The 26,332-nt window shown below is 43.3% G+C and overlaps 1 protein-coding gene across 1 annotated transcript in view; it reads right to left on the minus strand.

The window, feature by feature from the left end:
- The window catches only part of CSMD2 (CUB and Sushi multiple domains 2), a 616,179-nt gene that overhangs the window by 64,524 nt on the left and 525,323 nt on the right, over positions 1 to 26,332 (minus strand). The window contains exons 47-53 of the mRNA XM_059136925.1: positions 19,807 to 19,995; positions 17,248 to 17,394; positions 14,670 to 14,858; positions 9,828 to 10,013; positions 8,661 to 8,855; positions 6,617 to 6,790; positions 5,214 to 5,387 (exon numbers count right to left, since the gene is read on the minus strand). Coding sequence (XP_058992908.1) covers positions 5,214 to 5,387; positions 6,617 to 6,790; positions 8,661 to 8,855; positions 9,828 to 10,013; positions 14,670 to 14,858; positions 17,248 to 17,394; positions 19,807 to 19,995 — 1,254 coding nt within the window. The remainder of the gene's footprint in view (positions 1 to 5,213; positions 5,388 to 6,616; positions 6,791 to 8,660; positions 8,856 to 9,827; positions 10,014 to 14,669; positions 14,859 to 17,247; positions 17,395 to 19,806; positions 19,996 to 26,332) is intronic.

Below are 26,332 nucleotides of genomic sequence, written 5' to 3' on the forward strand. Positions count from 1 at the left end.
ATGATGGTAATATTTCAGCACCTATGCAGGATTTTTTAATTTCTTCAGCCATAGGCTGGGTGGCGACAGTGGCCCCAGTGCTGGCAGGCCTGGCCCCAGAGTGCTTGGGTTACCCTCTGTACCAGCTTTCTTCCTTCCTCCTCAAACTGGAGTTCATCCCTCCACCCAGGCACTGGTTTCTCTGAGGTTTCTCCAGTATAGGGGCCTGCCCCAGAGCCTTGGCCCCTGCTTTCCTCTCTGCCAGAACATCCTTTGGCTCCGGCCCTCATATCCTCAGATTTCCCCTCAAATGTCACCGAGTTAGTGAAGCTGTCCCTTATGACCCAACAAACAACCTCCCAGCACTGCCCAGGCCCTATGCCTTCTCCATTTTTCTCCACAGTAACTGACACACTCTACATGTAGTTCTCTGTCTGTTCATTCCTTATTTCCCTCCACCTGAGGGTAAGGTGCACGAGGGCAGGGTCTTTGGTTTGTTCCTCGCTACACACTTGGGGTCTGTACCAGAGCCTGACATGTAGGAAGAGCTTGAGCAATGTCTGCCGAGTGAAGGAACATGTGAGGTACAAACAGATGGATGACGGGCCTTCTGCTTTGCTCCTTAGTCCTTAGATCTCTCTAGAACTTGCTTGGTACCCAGTCTCTTTGGACTGAATTCTCAGGTAATGGTCTTGCCAGGACTTTCCCTTTGTTCTGGATCTTGAGGCTGAGAAACCTTGAGGAATGTTTTCTTACCCCAACAACTGGATCCACAAAGAACCTACCCCAAACCCAGCTCGTGTGAATGTGGATGGTGGGGCAAGAGCGGATAGAGCTGTTTCTGCTGTGGCCAACTCTGGCATCAGTCTGGGTCTATTCTCTTGTGTAAATCCCAAAAGTAGCATCTCTGACTCTAGCGGACAGAGCTGGGCAGAGCGGAACACACATGGCTAGCAGTCTGTGGGGTTTGAGTCTGCCTCATTAGCTAGGATGAGAAGGGGTTTTAGGGGCCAGCTGACCAGGATTCAGCACTCAGTGCTGCTCTTTCCTTCCTTCAGACAATTCTCTCTGGGTTCACTTTCTTTATCTTTAAAGTAAGGTTTTGGATTTCATAAGCAGAATTGCTTTGAAAATAGATTTGTGTATTTACTTCTCAATCTTGCTGAGTTTCTTCTCTGTGCTAGGTACCCTGCTCTGCCCTGATGCTACACAAGGAGGGATATGAGATGGTCTGTACCATCAGGGAGCTCACTTCCCAGTCCAGCGGAAGAGTGGTTGGGGAAGCAGACTGTTGCAGGACAGCGTGCTTGTGTGGGACAGGCACACACGCAGCAGTGACATCTATCCTCCACAGCGGAGAAAGAGGGTTGAGGAGGGTTCCCGGAGGAAAGAGCAGGCCATCTAAGCTGGGTCGCACAGATGGTGAGGACCCTGCCAGATCAGCAAGGCAGTGGGAGAGTGGAGATAAGCTTCATAGGGTCTGTGAACCCCCAGAAATGACATGCCAAATGCTGGCTGAAGGCAGAGGGCTCAGGAGAGGATCCGTTGCTCTTACAGATTCACAGAGGGTCATAAGCCCCTCCCCAAAGGCTAAAAACCACTGGTGTCCAGTGAGGGAAGTGTGCTGAGTAGAAAACCTTTGGGGGTGCTGCCTCTTAAAGGACAGGTCACCAAGGTGCCTGCAAGGGAAATGGAGGTATGGTCAGCGAGGCAGTAAAAGAAAATTCGATGGGGGTGGGGAGACGGGGGAGGTGTCCCCAAAGCCACAGGGAGAGCCTCAAGAAATGTCAGATACCCCAGGGAGCTCTGTTTCTCTGGGGACCCTCACTGGTACAAGCTGCAAAAAAGAGGTGGAGAACACCCCACCAGGAAGGAAAATCGAGGTCTTCGTGAAGCTTGTGTGCTTCCTCAGGGCTTGAAGGAAATTAACAGAAAGGAAAGGTAAGCAGTACAGAGGAGAAAGTTAAAAGCAGATTAGGGTCATTAAGGAAGTAGGAGGGAGGAGATCTGGAGATCAAGAGAGGGCATAGCCTTGGGCCTGGAGAGACTCTTCTACAGAGGTAGGAGGGAAGGGAGAAGGACAGATGAGTCGATGGGAAGCAGGAGCTAAAAGGAGTTACTGTCTGCTGGCTTCCTTCATCTCTGCAAAATAGAAAATGAGGTTATCTAATCAGCTAATCATTACTGGGGTCCATCTGCATTATTTCATTGCCTCGCCACCATCCTGTGAGGCAGGCACCACTGTCCTCCTCAGAGCCGGGAATCTCATGTGGGGACAGTTTCTCAGCGGTTCATCTGAGTCCTCAACCCAGCTTCTGTGTCTCCATGCTGCGTTCGCTACCTGCCTTAGCCCTTGCTGAGAAGGCAGGTGGAGGAGGTGGAGGAGGTGGAGGGCAGGTCTTCAGGAAAGCGGTGGAATCACGCAGGATGTGTGGGAACGGGCAGGAGAGCTACCGGGAGAGGTGGGATTGCCGGGGAGTTCTGAGGGTGATGGCTGCAGAAACCCTGGACTGACACGGGGTGACGGCTCACACAGCCCCGACCACAGAGTTGTCACTTATAAATGTTTCTTCTTTTCCTCCTGCCTTCCTCCTCCAGATGCCCCCCACAGCTCTGGGCTCTGGGACACAACAGGGATAGGTCCGAGAGGTCCTGGGTTCTGTCATGTGGCAGCGTCGACACCGCCACCGTCATAGCAACAGCAAGAGCTGGCTTCACGCCTCTCTTGGGTCCTGTTTGCACTGCTTTGGGTCCAAAAGAGCATTTATTTAATCCCCATTATACCCCGAAGTATCTGCTTTTTGGAGAGAAGGAAGCAGACTTAGCCAGGTCAATGAACCCATCTGAAGTCAGAGAGCCACAGGATAGGTGGTGGGAGGTCTGGGTATGCCCCAGGCAACCATGGTCAGGGGCCAAGTGTCCAGATGCTTTACTACCCTGCTTTTCTGTGCGTGCTGGTTTTAAAATCAAACATCTTTAGGCTTAGGCAGACATTCTCCACTTACTCTCAGACCCCAGCATTCCCTATTATTTATAACCTGAATCTCTACATGCATAGTCTGTGCCAATTACTTGGAGGCATCTGAATTTGCATCTTCTGGAGAAAACCAAATGTTTTGTTCAGGCCCATCTGGAAGAGTGACTGAATATAGATGGGTCTTGCTTTGTTTAAACCTAATACTGAAACAGCTATTAAAGCTAATTTTTCACGCATTGTTTATTCAGTGCGTCTCATTATTTTATTGCCCCATCTCATCTATGAAGAACCAGATGAAGTAGAAGAATTCCAAACAAAAACCTGCCTTAAAAAATTAAACAACAAAACTAGCCCTGCATGTTACATAAAGGCTCACTTTGGGGAACTTTAAAAAGTGAAGAATTTTCCAAATTATTTCTAGGCAACTGAGAATAATGGTGGTCATCTAAATTTAAAAAAAAAAATTGCAGATGAAGAAGAAGAACAAATAAAACTATAGAAAGCCCAGGCTTGCAACATAACCAAAACAGAGAATGCTATAAACTTTAAATTATGTGTAAATTGAAAACAAACATGACACCCGGGAAGAACTTGCTCACACTTCTATCGTGAGCCTTTGTGGAGAGCAAGACTGTACGGAAAAGGAAGAGCGGGGCAGGGAGCAGCCCAAATTGATCTGAAGTCACTGTTGCAAGAGAAAGTCCATCTTAAATGTGAACAAACTTAAAAAAAAAAATCCTAATAGGTCAGTGCAATGACTGTAGGAAAGGGGCATAAAACTCTACAAAATTTCCTAAATACCAATAGAAATGGGAAAAAAAATAGTAAGGAAAACATCATAAGGGGTGTCTGGGTTGCTCAGTTAGTTAAGCATCTGCCTTCAGCTCAGGTCATGATGGCTGGGTCTTGGGACTGAGTCCCTGGAGCTCCCTGCTCAGTGGGGAGTCTGCTTCTTCCTCTGCCCCCACCCTGCTCATGCCTCCCCCATTCCCCTCTGCTGCTCCCCATGCTTGTGCTCTCTGTTAAATAAATAAAATCTTAAAAAAAGAGAAAACATCGAAAACATCACACAGAGAAAGAAATAGCCGAGTATGATATCTTGCCCATAACAGTTACATAAAACAGGACATATGTAAGACCAAGCGTATGTCATAGAGATAAATGTAAATGAGTATAACTAACCTATTAAAAGAGAAATGTTTCAAATTGTCTCACAAGGCAAGGCCCAACTCTCTGTGGTACATAGGAGTTGGAAAGGGTAAAATATAGGGATAGGTCAAAGTATACCAGGCAAACATTAAAAGGATGAAAGTAGGGGTTATAAGCTTAATATCAGGCTGGGGGCCAGTCAAGTTACAAAATACTAAGAATGACAAAGAAGACATTTTAAAGGCTAAAATAACAATCTGCAATGTAGATATAATAGTTCTGAACAAGTATGTACCAAATAACACCAACTACCTTTATGTAGCAGAAACTAGAGGAAATGCAAGGAAAAATAGGTAGAAGAACACTAAGAATAGAAAGCTTTAGGACACACCTCTCAGGGCAAAACAGGTCAAGTGACAAAAGGTCAGTAAGATACAGAAGGCACAGAATACAATCAAGGCACATCTTAGGATTATACACCAAAATTTACACCCTACCCCCCTTTCTTCTCAAATGCCCATGGAACATTCAGAACGACTGATCAAATATGAGGTCAAGAGAGCATTGATAAATTCCATGGGATAGAAATATTACACACAGCGTGATAATATTAGAAATGAATAACAAAATAAAAGTAGAATGGCCCTTCTTGTCTGGAAATGAAAAGAACATAACTATTAAGAAACTTCTTGGTGAAAGAAGAAATTTATACCCATATTACAGAATTTCTAATAAACAATTAAGCATTAATTATTATCAACTTTGGGATCTGCTTAGAGCAGTTATTGGAAGACATTTCACAGCCTTAAGCTCTTATATCAGTAACAGTAAAAAAAAAAAAAAAATGAAAATAAATGAATTGGATTCCCAACTCAAAAGCTAGAAATGAACAAACAAGTTAACCAAAGGGAATACCAAGGAGGGTGATGGTGAAGGCAAAAACAGTAATGAAGGATGCCAAAAACTGAAAATGAGATGCAATGATGCGTCTTTCAAAAAAAAATTAATAAAGCGTTCAGAACATCCAGCAAACCTAATCAAGAGCACAAGGGAGCAAGTCCATGTTGAGTCTGAGCCCGTGACTAGGGAGAGTGGATAACATACTTACGCACACAGAAAGGGGTCTTGCCCGACCAGAGGTGATCCTGCTGGCAGATGCGCACGGACATGCCGATCAGGCGGAAGCCAGCGTCACACTGGTATACCACGCTGCCCCGGTAGCTGTAGTTCTCCCCATTGATGTGTCCATTGACGATGGGCTCAGGGGTTCCACAGTGCCCAGCTTTGGTGGGAGATGAGGAAAGAGTGTAAATCAAGGAGGAGCTTATAGAAGAGGAGTAGGAGCTTGGTTAGGGTGGGGGAGTCAGGGATGGTGAGGAAAAGGACCAAGGACCCAGCCACCCATCCAGGATAGCCATTCAGGAGTAGCCATCTAGGAATGGCTTTAGGGATCCTAGATGTGATGGAAGAGGCAAGCCCAAATCCCAGGGTTGAATTCCAAAAGGCTGTCCACCTCTGGACTATAGTTTCAGAAATGATCACTGTCACTTCCCTGCCTCTGGGATTGGCTCCCTCTTTTTTTTTTTTTTTCCATCAACCAGCATTGACCAAGCATCTACTGGAAGAAGGGCACCTTGGTCTACATTAAAGCCATCAAAGCCTAGTGGAATTGAAAATAACTGTGCACAAATAGGTGGTTTGGTTAAATCCATTCTTCCTCCTCCTTGAGTGGCAGGAGACACAGATAGTGTAACCTAGGTGTTATTTTATTGAATGGGGTTTGGGTAGAGTATATTCCTAGCATTTCCACTGGTATTCTTGGCTCTTTGTGGAAATAACTCATGACTGTATCCCTAACAGGGGCCTGGGACAATGGGAGGGCAGCGCTGTTCACTCTGGAGATCATCCTCCAATCTAGGTCTGTGTAGCTTGAGACCCTCCTTTGGACTTGAGGGATCTGAGAAAGAAGTGAAAAGAAAGAATACCTTAGAATCTAAGGTTTGGTAGAGAATGGATTGGCCATGGGGAAAATGAAAAATTTTGTCCTTTGTAAGCCAGGTTGTTTTTGTGTTTTTGTCATTTGCTTATTATATACATATATGTATGTGCACATATATACACATGTGCATACACACATGTAAATACATATGCACACACACGTATATACACATGTATGTATATATGTATATGGATGTATGTTTGTATTTATGTATTCCTTCTATACACATGTGTATCTATGTATGTACATATGTATAAGTATGTGTGTGTATATATTTATAAATAGAACTTTGTCTCATCAGACTTGAAGTTTTTCTCATCCTTTTGGGTGTCCCAAGAGAAGAAAGTTCAAGGTCTTAGTCATGGTGGATGTCCAAGAGCTGGTGTTTGGTTTAAGCACTTTATGCCATAGATAAAATGATACTGTTTGAAGACTGGGATCCAGCTTTAGAAAGCTCCAACTTGTCTTATGGAAGGAAACATGGGCAGGGTAGGTCTGGGGAGATCACTCACCAAGGCAGCGAACCTCGGAGCCACTCCAAAGTCCATTGGCCATGCACTCCCGCACCCTAGAGCCAACCAGCGTGTAGCCAGAATTGCAGGAGAAGATGGCTGTCGCCCCGTAGACGGACAGTGTTCCAATGCGGTGTCCGCTGGGCGGGATGGGGAGCTCTCCACAGGAGATGACTGAAATGGATCACAAAGTGCTCAGTGAAAAGTCAGCCCCATGAGGAGGGACCATGCTGCTTCTGAGTAGCAAGAATAATGACAAAAATAGGACCTGTTTAACTTTACTGGGTCTCATGAGCAGAATATGGGGGCACGAGAGTGACTTGCACAGTGTTAGCCTGGTGCAGTAATTCTCAACTGGAATTATTGCCAGAAGGAGCCAAGGAGCTTTCAAAATGCTCAGGCAGTATTCTGGACCTACGACTCACGATCTCTTGAGATAAGGCCCAGACATGTGCATATTTAAGAAAAGCTCATCAGGTGGTTCAGGTGGTACCCTGGTTAGGAACCACCACACTAGAGGTGGAGATTCTGTGGTGCCCTGGGTGTCCAGCGCAGACACTGCCCGTTGATTCCCTTGTCCTTTCTGCTGAGAGCAGTGGCCACCTCCCATTCCTTCCCAACAGAGCCCTGCATATAGCCAGTGGCTGGTGTGGGAGGTGAGGCCTGATGGTCAAGGCTGCACTCAAATGTGAGAGCCTCCATTGTGATGAAGCTGTTACATGCTCATGACTTCGGCTCTGCCACATACATGGTTACATTCCATGGTGGGGTCTAAACTTGGATGCATAAAGACAATAGTGACTTAAATCATGGGAGTAGGGAGGATATCACTTCTTCTCCCATTTAGTCTCAAACTTTCCACTCCTCACTGACATGTTATTCCCTTTTACCCCATTACAGACACCCACCATCTCTATCACATCCTTATTGATTAAGTAAATACCATGAGTATATCCCATTGTAGTGGGTGTTGTGATGGGCCACTCACACCCCCATTTAGGATGGGAGGACATTTATCCCCAGATGTTGGCAAATGACCCTCAGCTGCTTGCCCTCTTCAGACTGCTTTGGCTGAAGAGTCCTCCCATCTAGATCATGCTTCTTCCTGGGGTATTCTGTACTCAATGTTTGGTAAGTGTGCAGGTATAAAGGCCTTTAACCCCAACCTGTGGCAGTTCTGATGGACCATCCCAGCTTCAGAGCTCCCTGTGGGGTCAGTGGAAGGCCATCCTGATACTGCATCAGAGGTCATCTGTGCCATCTTCCCAATACTGCTTCCTCCCCTTCCCTTACATAAGATGGTGGAGAGCTTAAGGGTACTCCCTAATAAACCTCTGTCTCAGAGTTGCTTCCAAGGGACCCTGACCTTGGAAACTATCTTGAAAAACAAAAATAATTAATAATATAGAGGGAGAGGCAGACACTTAGGTGTCTAACCCCTTGTGCTGTACATGCTCCCATTACACACACCCCATTATCATTGCTTCCTTACTTGGTCTGCCTCTCCTGCAGATTATAAGATTCATTGGGGGCAGGAACCATAGCCTTTGATCTTCATACTCTATAATACCTGGCATGAATGTTGAACACATGGATGAGGGGATACTCACCTGGACAAAGGCAGTTTTTTTTTTTAAAGATTAATTAATTTATTTGACACAGAGAGAGAGAGAGACAGAACAGTAAGGGGAGCAGCAGAAGGAGAAAGAGAGAGAGAGAAGCAGACTCCCTGCTGAGCAGGGAGCCACATGTGGGGCTTTCATCCCAGGACACTGGGATCATGACCTGAGCTGAAGGCAGTTGCTTAACTGACTGAGCCATCCAGGTGCCCCCAAAAGCAACTTGTAAATAAGATGAAAAGATGCTGAAAAGTACTTCCTTGAAGGAGTAAGACATATCCACAACTCCTGATTCTAGGTGAATGTTCAAAAGGAGGAACATTGCCATCCCTGGTGATACCCCTCCTCTCTCCCTCCCCAGGTATGGAATAGCTCAGGTGGGAGGCACTGTGCCAAACTTTCCCGCCTTCCCCTCCTGGGCTTACTTTGGCAGGTGGGCATAGAGTTCCCGAGGCTCCACTTGCCGTTGGCCTGACAGCGGATGACCCTTTGCCCAGTGTAGTAGTAACCAGGGTCACAGATGAGCATCAGCTGGGCCTGGAATTGGTACTGAGTCTCAAAGATGAGCCTCCATCGGCCGTGCTCCACGCTGATGCTGCTGACGTCAGGACAGGTCACAGCTGGGGGGACAAGGAGCAGCGAGGAGGATTAATTAATTAATTAATTAATTATGGAGGACACTGGAGAGAATCCAGAGCTAGGGCCTGGGAGACTGTAATGCAGTAGTAAGAATCTTGAGTTGCCAGGTAGGTTTGTTAAATGAATGAAGTGGCTGGGGGCTGGTGGCATGAAGCAAACTGAAATGGCCAGATTCACAAAAAAAAAAAAAAAAAAGAAAAAAAAGAAAAAAAGAAAATAAAAGAAAAGAAAAAAGGAGAGGATTGTAATCAGTGCTGATTGTTAGAAGTGAACTTTGTAATTTCTCTTTGGTCAGATCTTTATTTTTCAAGGTGAGCTAGAAATATGGATTTTTATGTAAACTCTCACAATTTTAAAATGTTGGGAAGCAATTCAGAAATTTCATAAAGCACACCATAGGCCAAAGAAACAAACACACAAAAAACAAATCAAAAGTACAAAACTTCTATGTCTTTAGACTCAATATGGCCCCATAGGCTGCAAGTTTGTGATTCTGGCCTTAAAGTGAACTGTACCTCTGTCATTTTAGAGGTAGGCTTTTGTTTTTTTTCCAAACTAACACCCTTTTTTCTTTTAAATTCCATTAGCCAACATAAAGTACATCATCAGTTTCTGATGGAGAGTTCAGGAGTTCATCAGTTGCATATAAAACATTTTTGACTTTTGTGATCGAAGGACATTTGTGCAAATGTTCTGGTAGTTTTTCCTTCTAAAAGGAACTTATTCTTAAGTTCTGTGATGTTTTATTGAAACATCTCAGGGTGCAATGGTCTATTAATGCTTTGAGAGCAATTTCAAATAAAAGCCCAACTTGGTAGATGACACTCTCCACCTGTCTGTTTTCCGAATCCCCAACCTCCATGTACCCGCTTTTTAGCTCACTCCTTGCAAGAATCTTTTCAGCTGCATTCCCAGCCCCTCCTTATACCCATCTCCATTGCCCAAGGACTCACGGACACACTTCGGGGGGACATTGTGGTTGCTCCAAAGCCCTGTCTCCAGACACTCTGCTGTGGCCTCGGCACCTGCCTGGAGGTGGTAGCCTTCGCTGCAGCTGTACACAGCCTTGGTCCCCACTGTGTACTCTTTGCCAAACACCATTCCATTCTTAGGGGCTTCAGGAAGCCCACAGGAAAGAGCTAGCAAAGAGAAAAAAATATTATGGGCATGTTTGCTTCAAGATGGTATTCTGAGAACATTTTTTAATCTTTCTTCTCCCCCAAGGCCCTAATAAATTTATAGTAAAGACCAGTAAAGTAGAAATGCCTCATAACAATAAACAAAATGGGAGGATCAGCAGCAGCGGAGACTTCAAAAAACTTAGGGAGATGGAATGCAGATCGAAGTGTGTTGATAGATTAAGTGGCGCCGAGAAGCTGCATCTTAAAATATGAGGGAGCTATAGTGTGACACCAATTCTCCTCCATCTTTTCTTACAAATACAGTGTAGAGGTATCCAGGAATCTAGTCTCCAAATAAAATAGAGAGGGTTTTCTTTCCCACCTAAGAAAAAAAAAATAGAAATCCCTTGAGAGAATCAGGGTTGCTCAGGTGTGAGATGGCATCTCAAAGTAAAGCTGTTCTAATTCTAGGATTTAAGAGCTCTCGGCCTAAAGGCTGCCCCTCTGCCTGCTCATCTCTGCTACATACTCACAACTCAACTTCTTATTCACAAGGGAGACCTAGTGGGCAAAGATACCTGTATGTAATCACAATAAAGGTAACCCACATCTGCCACCTGGAAAAATCAGCTTTGCCTTTCCTTTAAAATAGGATTAACCAGGGATAACTGTACATATGAAGACAACCAGTAGCATGAGAGACATAAACAAAGATAAGATTAGAAAGAGAAACAAATAGAAATAAAATTCTCTTTTAGAAAACAGAGCTAACTCAGGAAATAGAAGATACATAAGCTTTAAGCTTTTGATTGGGAGGTATCTGAGAAAGTCAAGGTGACATATTGTATTCATAAAATGAGAACAAAGGGCTTTGAAAAAAGAACAATGACAACAGAACAAGGAAAAGCTCTTTTAAGTTAAAAATATGATTGCTAAAGTAAGTATTAAGATAGAAGGGCTGGAGATTAAAAGGAAAGGGAATTTCCCAGAATATAGACCAAAAAGACAGAAACCGAAAATGAGAAAAAAGGACTGAAAACATAGGAGGTCAACATCCAGGAGGTCCAACTTCCAACAGGTCGGATTTCCAGAGAGAACAGAGATCACAGATGAAAATTTCCTAGAGCTGGAAAGACACAAGTTTTCAGATTGCAAGGGAGCCAAATGGATGCAAAGAGAGCCATTCTTAGATATAGCATCATGGAATTTCAGAAGATGAAAGACAAGTTCCTACAAGTTCCCAGAGAGAGAAAAAAAATAGGACATCCCTGCAAAGGAATGAGAATCAGACTGGCATCACATTTCCCATCAGCAACAATGAATGTCTAAAGATAATGGAACAAATTACTTAAGGAAATGATCTGTAATCTAGAATTTTACCTGGTTAACCTACCAAGCACTTATGAGGGCAAAAGTAAAGACATTTTCAGACATTTAAAGACTCAGAGAATTTCCTTCTTGTGAACGCTTTATGAGGAATTTACTTAAGGCTATGCTCCATCAATAAGGAGGTAAAAACCAAGAAAGGTATGATATGGGATATAAAAATATTAAAAAGTGGTAGTGCTAACACAGGAGTACAAAGAAAAGGAATTTCAAGGTGACAGCTCAGGAAACACAGATATGCAGCACATGGTCGTGGTCATTATAAGGAGTAGGATCAACACTATGTTTATTGGAGGAACACATATTACTTAAGTAGGAGTAGCTTGGGTTGCCTTTGAAAGAAATCAACACAAATCATGTTTCCCCTTCGATAGTTCAGGAGCTAGTACAGATGGAGGGGAATTAATCAGGGTACCCACTGTTGTCCCTCAACTACCCCCTCCTCTATAAGTTGTCTAGAGCTCAGACCTCCCTCATTCAGAGCCAGCACAAGCAGAGGAAGTCCGCATGCACATTGGCGAACAGTGATCCTCAATGCTACTAGAATTCAGAAGAGACACAGGGCCAGGGCTTCATTATGATACAGGGAAGGATGGACTCTTCAAGGGGACAGGGATTGGGATATCAAGATGGAAGAAGGTTTCAAAGACTGGAAAACAGAAGGAATGAGTAAATAGGGAGGAACTGAAGAGAAAATGTGGAATGAAGAAATGAGAAGCATTTGAATAGGATGCTCTTTTAAAGTCTAAGTGGCAAGACTGTAAGCTCCTTTGGTGGTACTAGAGTAGTCAAACTGTGATCAATGAACAGCATTTGTTTCTTGAACTTTTCTGAAGAAATACTTAGGTTCGTACTGATATTTTGCATGAAGGGGTCAGTCAATCTGGAGATAGCAGATGAAGGAAGTTGACAGCAGTCACTTCTTACTGCTCTTGGCCCAGCTCTTCCCGTGCAGATAACTAAGAGGACAGAGGATACCTTCCCAGTCTGAGACACTAAAATCATGTCTCCTGATCTCCATGCCAAAACAGTCCCTACACCCTGAGGTATGAAGGGCACTTCTTGTGGGTAGGAGAGGAAGGGACAGAACCCAAGAGGAAGGGACAGAATTGAAGTAGGAGAGGAAGGGACAGAGGAAGCTTATGGTGGAATGAGATCTCTGAGGGAGAGAATATGTAGTGAAAGAATGGGTTGGGGAATGAGAGCAAAAGCACTAGAAGGCACAAGATCTCTAATGAGATATATTTGTTGGTGGAAAGTCATGGTTTGGAAGAAGCAATATGGAATTGGAAGAATGCTGGGCCTTTCCTGGCCCTGGGTTATGGGGACCCTTTACTTGAAAGGGCCCCAGCATTCATGTTCTTAGAGGAGAATCAGTCTTTGTGGAGGGAAGAAGTGAAGACAGCTTTCTGGATAGTGACCAAGGGTATATGCTGGTTGGCCAGGGAACTGGGATTCCAGAGAGCTCAGGAGGAATGGCTGAGTGCAATGGCATCAGTGGGAAGCTTGGGGCTGGGTCTGGGTACAAAATAGTATGGAGATGAGTACAAAAAAGCCTAGAGGGGCTTAGTTTTGGGAAGTTACAAAAGGAAACAGAGATGAGAGGCATGGTGGTTTTCAACTAGCGCTTCAGAAGAAAGACTTGTCTGTGTTGATACAGTTAGAGACACGGAGACCAAAGCCAAATGACATTTGCCATTTGTGATCAGTCTGTTCTCTGGGACCTTTTCTTAGGGCATCAAACAGAATGCTAATGACACATTGTTTGAGGAATCTCAGGCAGAGGCGAGAAGGTTGTGAGGGTCAGAGATGACAGATGTCACTAAAGAGTCTGTCACCACACTAGGAATCAAAAGAACAAGAAAGAGTGTCATTTCTTGTTTTGTCTGTGTCATTAGCAAAATTTTCCTTTCCTTTTTATTTATTTTTTTAATGCAGTACACAATGTTGTGAATGTGGGAGAAAAGAGGACTTTCCCGTGCTGGTAGAAGTTAGGTGAAGGCAAATGTCCTCGAGGGCAGTGAGTGTCAAAAGCTGTAGATTTTGCATAGATTATGGTTCAACGATCTCATTTCTGGGAACTTATTTTAAGAAATAAATGTGGATGTTCATAATGATGGAATTATGAAGATCTTAATAGCAGTGCTGTTTACAGTATCAAAAATTGAAAGATTCAAATGACCATTAGGATGATACTTAAATACATGACATTTTTCCGTACCACTATGCCACCACTGAAAATAGTGACAAGGAAGTATATTTAATTATGTGACAGATGTTAAGAAAATATTAAGAGCTTTGTACACCGAGGATGCCATTTTTATAAACAATACATAAAAGATCAAAGGAAATGTGCTGAAATGTTACACTGTGATCTCAGTTAATGGGATAATACGTCATTTTTCTTCTGCCAAGTTTTTATTCAAATTCTGGTTTGTTAACATACAGTGTAATATTAATTTCAGCTGTAGGATTTACCGATTCATCACTTACATGCAACACCTGGGACTCATCATAACATCTGCCCTCCTTAATCCCATCACCCATTTAACCCATTCAACCCATTCAACCCCCCCCACCCTGCCCACCTCCCCTCCAGCAGCCCTTTGCATTATCTATAGATTCCTTTCCCCCCCAGATCTCTCGTCTGAATTATATTACTTTAAGGGAAAACAAATCCCATCAATTATGAAAGGCAATGCATGCAAACACCTGGTACAGATCATGGGCTTGATTGTGGGTAATGATTATGGTGAGCCTCTGTTGCTTCCTGGTCACCTCTGCCCCTCACCTCTTCTGATCTAATGCTTCCGCCAGCCCAAGCTGCTCTGCATATCTTGTGATCTCTCTCCGGTTCGGGGTTCTGCAAATGCTCTTGCTGTTGCCTAGAATGTTACCTTGCCAATGCCTGGCCCCAAACACCCCACTTGCTCTATAAGCTCGAGCCCAGAAGAGGGGAGCCCTCCCTAGGGAGAAGTAGGTCCCATCTTACTTCTGGGCTCCCACAACACTGTCTGTATTCCTGATACAGCACTTCCTTCCTCTGCCATTTTGCATTTATGTGGCTACATATCCATCTCCCGCCTTGCTTTGAAAACATAGATACTGTTTTATGCATATGTATATCCCCAGGGCTTGAGATCTTACAGATCCTCAATATATGTTCATTGAAAGAATGAATTAATTATCAATGAGGACACCCACATTTGGAAGTGATGGTCCTGGGATGAGCCCAAGAGATGAGGAGGATCCAAGCCACGTGTCACCCTCTTTCCACATGCTCCTCACCTTGACAGAGAGGAATGGCCTCGCTCCACAGATAGTAGCCCTGGGGGTGCCGGGTACAAATGGCCATGCTGTGTCCCACCAAGCGGTAGCCGGCGTTGCAGCCGAAGTGGACGGAGCCTCCGGGCTGGGTGCTGGGCTGGCCCAGAAGGAAGCCATGGAGTGGAGCCCTGGGCAGGCTGCAGTAGGGAGCTGGACGACAAAATGAGGCTCAGGGGACCACACGCAAGCAGGAAGACGGATGTGTGCTTCCCTGCATGCCCCAGCTCCTTTTTCCCCCTCCCCGTCCCATTTCCTTGTCTTTGCTACTGCTGGGTCCTCTGGTATTTAGGGAGGTCTGAGCAGTTGATATTGAAAATGGTTGATCAGTGTAGTAAAAGCCAAAGAAAAGGAAAGAAGAGAAGAAGCCATGAAGCCCTGGATCTCTTTCGTGGCCCAGACGCAGTGCGGCCCATGCTGCTGAGCTCAGGCTCTTGAAACCCATCAGCTCCCGAAGAGGCGCGGGATCTAGATCCGGGCAGTGAGGGGCTGGCTCCACGACAGTGTGACTGGAGGGGTGTGGACTCTGGGGTCCTAGTTCTGACCTTTCCAGGTTTGTGACATGGGACACAGCCCTGAAGCTCATTGAGGTCTCCTCTCCTCCTCTGTGTATTGGGATGGGAAATGGCCACCTCCTAGGCTTTTGGACAATTTAAATGGGATTGTGTTTGTAAAGCCCCCGCCCTCGTGCAGGGCATCTGGTGCTCAGTAAGTGGCCCTTCTCCTTTCTGTTGTAGGGGGCCAGGGGAGAGGGAGCATGGCAATCCAGGACACACATCCACAGCCCTACTTCCTCCTTGGCACATGGCTTCAGCCAATTTAATTCGTTTATTCGACAAACGGATGTGGAGGGTTTATTACATGCCAGGAGATATTCTAAGTGCTGGGAGTACCACAGTAAAGAACACAGGCAAAAATCCCAGCCTCAAAAACAAAACAAAACAAAAAAATCCCAGCCTCAGGGGGCTGACCCTAAAGATTCCTGCCGAGGATCCCCAGGGGATGTTCTGTGAGGCCGGGAATGGGGGTGACTGGGGAACACTCTGACCACGTACTTCTGTTGGCTCGAAGACTCCCCGCCTCGGTCTGCCAGGCAGGCATGCAACAGGGGAGGATGAGACCCCAAGGTGAGGTCCTCTGGACTCTTATTTGGCGATCACATCGCTCTGCTGGTGAAATGGGGTTTGAAAGCCCTCCGTTCCAGGCCAGACGTGTTTCCTGGCTCCTGCTTTGCCACCTGCGTCGATCAACCTATGTGTTTACCTCAATCAGAACAGAGTCTCAGGTATAAAATATCCTGAGTCATGGCAACTGATGTGTGGGCAAAGTACGCAAGTCTACTGTATTTTCATTAAGTTCTAATGGTTTCACCATGTAGTGAATCAACTTTCTATGAACAGGTATTCCAGTTACGCCTGACACATTACCCCCAGATGTGATCAGTCTTTCAGAACATCAAGGAAAGGGCACCTCCTGGTCACTTTCAATTCTCCATGTAGTGACCATCACACTGTTGTATCTCCCCTGTGAGAGCTGCCAGGAACCCCTGGAAGCTGCCTGAATGTCCCTGACAGCTGCTGTAAGGTTTCTCTTTCATCCCAAGGACACTGAAGCCTGGAGAGGGTAAGTGACTTGTCTAATAATCATTTGGCTAGTTGGTGACACAGCTGATCACTTCCCTTGGGGCTCATGAAGCTACCCTTCCTTTAATGTGCATGGGGGAAAGGATTTCCGGTTCAGTTTGTAGAGAACATGGACTCTGAGGTAGAAAATGTCCTTCTCTTTCTAGGCGCCCCTCAGCCTCATCTCCCAGAATGCCTCGGGGTCTTTAGTTAATTCCTCTCTGCCTCCATGCTGGCGGAGCCCAGCCAGTTTATGGACACACTCCCCTTCAAAATGGGCACTGGGATGCTTATCAAGTTTTCTTTCCAACCACAGACAGTAAATGTCATTTCAGATAAATGTCATTTCTTCCCCCCATCTTCTTACATTTCCAGCGATCTTTCTGTGCTCCTTATAGACCATGGCGCTGGTCAGCCGCCTGCCTGGTGTGACCCTGGGTTTGCCTCTGCCCGACAGTTGTGGTGGACAGAGCAGAAGAGAGGCCCTTGGACTTAAAATATAGGCCATCTTTTGCTGCCTGGCTAACACTTCCCAGTTGGAGACCCATGTCTTAGGGTTCCTCAATTGTAAGGAACTTGTGTTAACATGTCAACAACGTTGGGCATGGGATCACCTTAGAGATATTATCAGATGATATGTAATAAACTTATCCAAAAGACCAATATAGGCTGTCCATAGGAGCAGAGGAGATGGAAGAGCTTATAGTGGGGAAAGGAGCAGAAGAGGGTAGGTGGAGACTGTTGGGGACACTTGTAGAGCTGTAGCGAGAGAGGTTCAGAGGAGAGAAGCTATTAGTTCCTGTGGAGGGCCTCTGTCATTGATGGGGATATGGCCCATGGCTTCCTTGGGTGTTTTGTGTAAGCAACTTCAGGGGATCAGGGGCTGTGGCTCTTCCTATGTGTCCTTATGTTTTACTCACCTGAATACCTAATCTTAAAGCCCTTCCGGTTGTAGGCGTGGTCAGATGACCAGCGCAGGTACACAGAGTTGCTTGAGCTGGTGACAATCAGGGGAGCTGAGTAATTCCCACTGAGGGCTTTCAGCAGAGGACTTTGTCCGGAAGGACCTGGGCAAGAGTACAGGACACAGGATGACAGACACGCACAGTTGCAAGTGAGTAGGTACCTTGATCCGATACCTCAAATGCAACCACCTCTTGTTTCTACTCCTCAAGAAATGAGACTAGGCTGAGACAGTCAGGGTCAGTGCAATGGTCTGTTCTTCTGTCCTTTCTTTGGATCCCCAGGTACTACGCTGGGTGGTCTCTTCTCCGGAGCCCTAAAGCAGTGCTCCAGGATGTCACTGCCAACCTACAGGAGTCGGCAGGTAAGATGAAATCTATTTGCCATCTTGGGACTTGCCAACATCAAGCAGCTGGTTAATGTAAGAACTGGTTTGCAAACTGGGAACTTCTACTTTGCCACCTACTTCTCACATGCACACTTAAAATAGCTCAGTGCTTGTCATAGAGAAAAGCTACAGTCAAACATCGTGTCTCAATGTCATACATAAAAGAGCTCCTCAATATTCCCTTCCAAGGTTCTTCCAGAAAGCCCTCCCTCTTCTTTTTTCCTACATTTAATGCCTGGGAGTGTGTCTTAAGGTGGCTAGTACAAGGAAGGCAGAGTGTAAAGCTCGATAATCCATAACAGGATTTATTGCCCTGGAAATAGCCCTGAGTGATGGTTCTGATATCTGCCAAGACAGCTTGTGGAAGCTTGGCAAAGATAATGGGACACATTAAACAAAATAGAGCCATCAGAGCCGCTGTGACAAACTGTGAAGGAAGGGGTCAGAAGGCTCAGAAAAGTGGCATGCCAGAATAGGTCTATCACATCAGACCAAAATGCCCACTAGCTGACCGTGTCCCTCAGAAGGACCTGGGGGAATACTCCAGTTCCTAAAGCAACGAGGAACACACTGATGGAGGGGGTGAGCACCAGCACCATCGACAACCTGAGTAACAGCTGTCCTCTATCACCTAAACTGATGGAAGGAGATGCTGTCACAGAATTGGGCTTCCTAGTATTAATGGGGATGAGAAGATTCTAGAATACAGGAGCCAGGCGGAGGCACTTAACAGTCTAAGTGAGGCTAGTGTAATTGCTAAAATGGGAAGCAAGGTTGGAATGGTAGTGGGGAGGGTCTAACCTGTAGGATCTATGGTGGTGTCTCACAGAACATGATATTCTTAAGGGCAAGATAGATGGAAAGCCCCCCGATATATGAATATATGAACAAAACATCATGAACATATAGTCAAAACAGTGAGGAAAGCTGACCCCAATGGAAAGTTGCAACCTGTCACTCAGTTTGGAGACCTGAGCCAGGTTCCATTTCATTCCAGAACACTTTGGCTGAAGGAGAAACTGGGTTCCCATGAAAAAGGACCCAACAAAATGGCATCAACTTATATAGTAGTGATTCTCTCAGTTTTTGCCCAAGAAAAACTTACTGCTATTTCCTCAGGCAACTGAATACTGGAGAAAAAGGAATGTTCAGGTATTCCAAAGATTTTGGATACAGAATGTGAACTGATGCTGATACCTGGGAACCCAAAACACTATCATGGCCCCTCTGTTAGAAGTGTCTGAGGGTTGGAGCTGGTAATGAATGGAGTCCTGGCCCAGGTCCATCTCACAGTACCAACTTAACCAAGTGGTAGTCCTCAATTGTAGTAGCTATGCCAGATGTTGTATCTTCATTAGAGCAGATTAACACTGCCTGGGTTGCATGAAATGCAGTTATTGATCTAACAAGACGCTCTTTCCAGACCCATCAGAAAGGAGGATCATAAGCAATTTGCATTCACAAGATAGACAACAGTATACATTCATGGTCTTGCCCCAGAGCTATGTTAATTCTCCTGCTCACTGTCAGAATATAGTATGAAAAGATGTGGACCATCTGGACATCCTGCAGGATATGACATATTGACTCTCTCTAGGAGGAGATCGTATTAATTGCCTCTGAGGAGCCAGAAGGGACAATTAGTGTAGATGCTTTTGTAAGACACAGGGCTCCAGAGGGTAAGAGATAAGTCCTACAAAGAGGCAGGTGAAATTTCCCCAGTGGTTTAAGGACACCTGAAACATTCTGTCCAAATTAAAGAGGAAGTGTGCCTTTTCCCTTCTACTACAAAGACAAAAGCATAATACTTGGTAGACCCCTTTGAGTTCAGAGGCGGCATACTCTTCATGTGGGAATACTGCTGTGATCCATTTATTGGGTGACATGCAAGGTGCTAATGTTGAGTAGGAAAGCATTCTGTAGCAGTACTAGGTGGCAACAAAGCATCCCTGCCCCATGGGCCATACAATCCACTGGAGCCCATGGTATTGGGGTTTCTGTGGTAGAGAAAGATGTTGCATGGGGCTTTAGGAAAGCTCTAATGGGGAGGTAATGGCACAGATCCCTAGGGTTCAGAAGCAAATCTGCCATCTGCAGCAGGCAACTATTCAACATTTGACTGACTTACCATCAAAGATCTCAAACTCATCATACTGCTTCTCACTGAGAAAGTACTCCACTGTGAGGGAGATGTTGTAGTCGGGTTGCACTCTCACCAGCCAGGAGCAGGTCTGGAACTGGGGATAGCTTCCTGGGTAGCTCTGACTCAGGATCACACCTGTGGAGTCTGTCAGAAGCTCATTTGTTGGGCAGTGTACTTGGAAGAAAGAAAGAGAAATATCAGGTATATGGGATGGAAAGGGAACCAGGGCCAACACATTTCCCTGGTACAAAAGACAACCACTGGAACACGAGTATTTGAGCACATTCAAACAAGACCCCAAGGCCCATCATTACACTGCTCCATGGCATGAAGTGACCTCAGATTCTGTGTCAATGTTACTATGTTGCCGGGGTTCAGGCCTGGTCAGTTGGTTGGCATTACTTCCTAGCTCAGATATGGTCTTTGGAGTAAAACTGACAATAATACAGACAGGCAGACAAGAGAAAGTGTCCCCAAATCCAAGAGTTATTCTATTAAATGGGACTTATGTGTACAAAAAGAGTATAGGGCAGATGTAAGTATATGGAGCTTTGAGTCAAACACATCTGGATTTATAGCCCACCTTGGTCTCTTACTAGCTGTGTGGTCTTGAACAAATTATTTCCTCTCTGTGCAATGGCATCTCTACCTCTGATGCAGAACGGTAACACCTGCCTTACAAGGCTATTGCATTATATAACATATTATACCATTGTAAATTAATATTATAATATCTATGATATTATAGGGAACAATATATCTATGGCATGCAACACAATGTCTTCATAAACTGTAGAGATGATAATGATAATGATGTAATTATACCAGGAACAGAAGGAACCAGCAGAGCTTGGCTGTGGCCTGATTAGTAGTATTAAGATAACTTAAGAAAACATGGCAGCCTAAGGAAGATAGTCAATGTAGAATTTGGGAAAGGAGTTGCTGGAGGGGCTAGATTGGATTTCCTGTGTCTGTCACCAGGGAGGTGAGAGAAGATGCTGGTTCTGAGGAGCCTTGCACACCCCGGCTGCCAGAGGGGTGCTCTCTCCTGCAGTACAGGGACCTGTCACTACTTCCTATGTGAAGCCAACTTCAGGATGATCTCCCTCCCTTTGTTCGGGCTGAGGACGTCACAGTTAAGTTCTGAGGACTGAATCATCTTCTTCAGGCATGAAAGAGGCATGGCCTGGGCAGCAGTGGCAAGTGTCCCAGTCACTACAAATGGAGAAATTGGGATTTTGCTGTGTATGTGCCTTTAACAGACTTCCTGAATGTACTGGATTCTAAGACACTGACAAAGGAGAGCGTCTGGAACTGCACAGCCAAGGGCAATCCTGAATCATAATCTGAGATGAGGCTGTTCTGGGGAGGAGATTGAGCCACTCAGTCTCCACCTGTCTCCACTGCTTCCTTCAAACCTTCTGCCTTCACAGAAACGGGACTTGCTAATCAGCACGGGGTCTGGGCTAACAGGCAAAAGTGCTTGCTGTGACCCCAAATTCACACAGCTCATCTGGGACACCTTTGAGTAGCTTTGCAACACACACACATTTTTTTTTTAAAGTACTCTCTATGCCCAACATGGGGTTCAAACTCATAACCCCGAGGTCAAGGGTCACATGCTCTACTGAGACAGTCAGGCACCCCACCCTCCCCGCCCCTTTTGAATAGCTTTGAAAGGTACTAACTAGCTTCTCCAGAGAGAACTTCCTTCTTATTTTGCAAATGGGGAAGAAAAACAAATGGAGGAAAACAGACTTGATTTTGAAATGCTCCTCATTTTACAAAACTGATACCTCCAGGTCGCTGAAGTGTGATGATGTTTACATCCCCCCAAGCTTCGTGGTACCCTCCAGCTGTTACCAGGGCTGCTCTTGTAGCTCTCCCCTAACTGAAACTCCCCCACTGAGGGGAAATAGGCATGATTTCTCAAATGAGATTGGTCCACAGGTTTGCCTTTTTGTGCGCAACTTTATCAGATCTGAGCATTAGTGTTGACAAGTTTTTCTTTCCCTGTATGCTCAAGATGTCTGGCCTTTGATGGTTTAGTAGTTTATTTAGAAGTTTATTCTTCCATGAAACCATCCAGTCTTGATGTCTTTGATGGGGTTTCCTCTGATAACATTCTCTATTTCTTTTAAAGAATTAGGAAAGTATAAACTTTCTATCCACTGAGCTCCATTTTATTAAATTACACCTTTCTAGAAAATATTTTGTATCAAATCATTAATTTATTGGCATAGGTTTGTACAAGGTGGTCTCATAATTTAAAATTTTCTCTTGCTTCAATGGTTATATTCCATTTTCCCTTTCTTATTTTTTGTATATTGCTGCTTTCTCCCATTGTTTAACTCACCTAATGGTTAGATTATTTTGCCACTCTTTGTTCCAGGTACTTCTTTTTATTGATCAGTAAGGATGTTTTTCTGTTTTATAACTCATTAACTTCTCTTTAAAGTTCAAAATTTTTGAGATATAATTTATGTACAATAAATGAACAGATTTTAGGTGTGCAGTAATCAGGATAGATTATTATCATCACTCCAGAATGTTCTCTCAGGCCCCTCTGTAATTAATTAGTATGATCTGCCCCAGCCTCCAGGAAATCACTGATACTATTTCTATAACAACAGATTAGTTTTGATTGTACTAGAATTTCATACAATTGGAATCAGACGTGTTATTTTTGTGTCTGGTTTCTTTTGCTAAACATAATGTTTCTAAGATTCAATCCATGGTGTTCCGTGTATTACTACTTCATTTATTTTTATTGCTCTGTAGCAATCACAGTATTCTGGTTTTTCATTCTTTCTATTTATTATTAATGAACATTTAGGCTGCTTCCAGTTTGGGATTATTATGGAATTCATATACAAGTCCTTTTGTGGATATGGGTTTTCATTTCTCTTGGGAAAATAACAAGGAGTGTAATTGCTGGGCAGTAGGGCAGGTGTATGTTTAACTTTGAGAGAAACTACCAGTCAGTCTTCCAAAGTAACTGTATAATTTTACATCCCAACCAGCAATGTATAAAAATTCTACTTCCTCCACATTCTTGTCAACACTTGGTATTTTCAGTCTTAAATTTGAGGTATTCTAGTGGGTGTGTAGTAGTAGTATTTCATTAGGGTTTTAATTTGCATTTTCCTGATGACTAACGATGTTTTAGCATTTTTTCGTATACTTATAAGCTATTCATATATCTTATTTTACAAAGTGTCTAGTCAAGTCTTTTGTCCATATTTTTTTAAAATTTATTTTTTGAATTTCTTTTCAGTGTTCCAGAATTCATTGTTTATGCATCACACCCAGTGCTCCATGCAATACATGTCCATATTTTTATTGTACTGTCTTATTATTGAGTTGTTAAATTTCTCAACATAGCCTAGATACAAGTCCTTTGAACAAATATATGTATGATGAATATCTTCTTTTATTCTGTAGTTTGCCTTTTCTTTTTCACATTTAATTCTGTCCATTTTTCCTTCATGTGTTTTGAAGCTCTTTTATCATCTCCATATAACATATATATCCTTCATAATGGAATTAACTCAATTGTCATTATAAAATCTATTTCTGATAATACTCCTTGCTTGCAATATTATCCAAAATTTCTTTATGTTTCTTATGTTTATTTGCATGATATATCTTTTTCTTTTCTTTTCTTGCAAGCTATCTGGTACTTATATTTAAACTGTGTCTTTTGTAGGAAATAAGTGGTTATTATTTAAAACCTCTAAATTTTGGCATGGTTTTTATGTAGCAAAAACTTACCAACTGACATAACTATATCATTCAAATATTATATGTACCTACTTATTTTTGGTGTGTCATTGGATGAGGTGTGTGAAAATCTCCAACTGTAATTATGAATTTATCCTCTTCTCCCTAAAATTCTGTCAATGTTCCTTATATATTTCAAACCTATATTATTAGGTACATAGAAGTTTATGACTGTTATTTATTTTTGATGGATTTTTGCGACCTTAGATTTTAGAGGTTCGTACTTGTTACTTTTTCAAAGTTTTTTTTCATACCAGGGATGAGTGACCCTTCTAGTTATGTCTTTAGGGAGGCAGATGAAGATATTCAAGTCTAAGTTTATGGAAAGCCTACAATTAAATTTTTTTACTTAACTAATCTGAAAATCTCTTTTTTTTGATTAGCAGTTTTACTGAGTTAACTTACTATGGTTACACATATATTTGCATTTGGTTTTTCTACCTTATTTTGTGTTTTCAGTTTACCATGATTTTTTCTCTTCTTTAATGTTTCTATTGGATTAATTTTAAGAGTTCTCTTTATCCTTATTTTTGATTATGGTTTTAGAACTTACGCATAGTAACTTGCATTCCCACAATCACCAAACTGGAAAAAGCCAAGATGCCTTTCAACAGACTAATGGATAAAGAAGATATGGTCCATATATACAATGTAATATTACGCCTCCATCAGAAAGGATGAATATTCAACCTTTGTATCAACACGGATGGGACTGGAGAAGATTATGCTGAGTGAAATCAGTCAAGCAGAGAAAGTCAATTATATGGTTTCACTTACTTGTGGAGTATAAGGAATAACATGGAGGACATTAAGAGAAGGAAAGGAAAAGTGAACTGGGGGAATTGGAGGGGGAGATGAAGCATGAGAGACTGTGGACTCTGAGAAACAAACTGAGGGTTTTGGAGGGGAAAGAGGTGGGGGGTTAGGTGAGCCTGGTGGTAGGTATTAAGGAGGGCACGTATTGGTGGGAGCACTGGGTGTGATGCATAAATAATGAATCTTGGAACACTTAAAACATAAAATAAAATAAAATTAGAAAAAGAACTTACACCTACTATGGCTATCCATAATTTTAAAAACTATCCATAAAATTAAGCTTTATTTTTAATTTATATATTTAACTAACATAGTGGGTTAATCAATATCAAACCTTCTCCTCAACAAGTGAGGGTCCTGAGCTTACTTACTCTTTTTTTCTTTCAGTGTCATTTATTTGTCCAGTTGTGTGTATATTTTTAAATCTACTATGGTCAGTATTGCTTACTTAGATTTACTACCCTATTTTACTGATTCCTTAGCTCATTGCTACTTTTTGCATCTGAACCCTTCTACCTGTATTCATCCTTTTTCTTAATGAATATGGTAGATATTTCCATTCTTTACCAATATTAGGTTTTATTTTTATTTCTTGAGCATACAAAAAAATTCTTGTGGTATTTTATTAACATGAAATATCCAGAATAGTCAATTTCATGAGACATGAACTAGATTGGTGGTTGTCTAGAATTCTTTGGGGAGGGGCAAGGGGGCTGGAAAGAAATGGAAGCTGACTGCTCATCAGTACAGTGTTTCATTTTGAGGTGACAAAAATCTAATAAATGGCTACAAAGCTCTGAATATACTAGAAATCACTGAAGTGATTTAAATGGATGAGTTGCATGGTACATGAAGTTTATCCCAATAAAGCTGATATTATAACAAAGCCAGTGAAGGGTCACATCTTGAGAAGCCAAGTATAACACCAAGTCCCAGAGGAAAGCATGAGGTTGAGGATAGGAGTAGAGCCAAGAAGGCTGGAGCCATGTAGACACAGAAACAAAGCCAGAGATGAGAAACTAAGGCTGGAACAAAGCAGGGAAGCTCTGGAGCAGGATCAAAGCTAAAGTCCACTTTTATAGGGGGGCTGGTTGTTTGGTGTATGGGTAGGTCAGCTCAACTTAGAGATAATGAATTTCTCAGTGTATTGGGGCAGCCCAATTCTAGGGCTGCGGCTTCTTTCTTTCTCACTAATGAACCATATTGTGGATTCTCTTCTCTTGCCTTATGAAAAGTGGTGGAAAAGCTGACATGTTTCTCCACACACTGCTGAATATTTGCTGGTAGCATTAGTACCAGAAGCAGTAATACTACTAATAACAATAATAATAACCCGCACTGGGCAGTGACTATGTGCCAGGCATAGTTCTAAAGTGTTTTACATTATTAACCCATTTAATTCCTCACAGTAAGTCCATGGCATAAATAATATCATAATCTTCATTTTATAGATGAGACAATTGAGGCACAGGACAGTTAAATATCTAGTCCTAGGTCAGAAGTCTTTTGAGTAGAGAGTTTGTTTTTGGTTTTAGTAAGGATCACTTGGTGAAGTTAATTCATTTTCTGTCAAGGCGTCACACTGGAGTGAAGTTCAGCACATAGGACCTTGAGTACATCTGCACTCCAATAGCGCTAGGTTGGTGTGCAAGCCCACCTCTCCCTGAGGTCCCAGAACTTCTTCCTTCCAATGATTAGTAGGCCATTTCCACAGAATGCCAGTTAGAAAAAAGGAAGACAGAGATAAAAGTGGTTATATGGCAATCTGTAGCCCCACTTAAGAGTAGGACCTAAGAATTTCTCTAGAGCAATCATTCATTCATATAAACAAACATTCACCAAATGCCCTCTTACTTTATGGGCAGGGACTGGGAAGATAAAGAGGAGTAAGATAAAGAATACATTTTGGAGG

This window comes from Mustela lutreola, chromosome 10, assembly GCF_030435805.1.
Source record: "Mustela lutreola isolate mMusLut2 chromosome 10, mMusLut2.pri, whole genome shotgun sequence".
NCBI lineage: Eukaryota > Metazoa > Chordata > Mammalia > Carnivora > Mustelidae > Mustela > Mustela lutreola.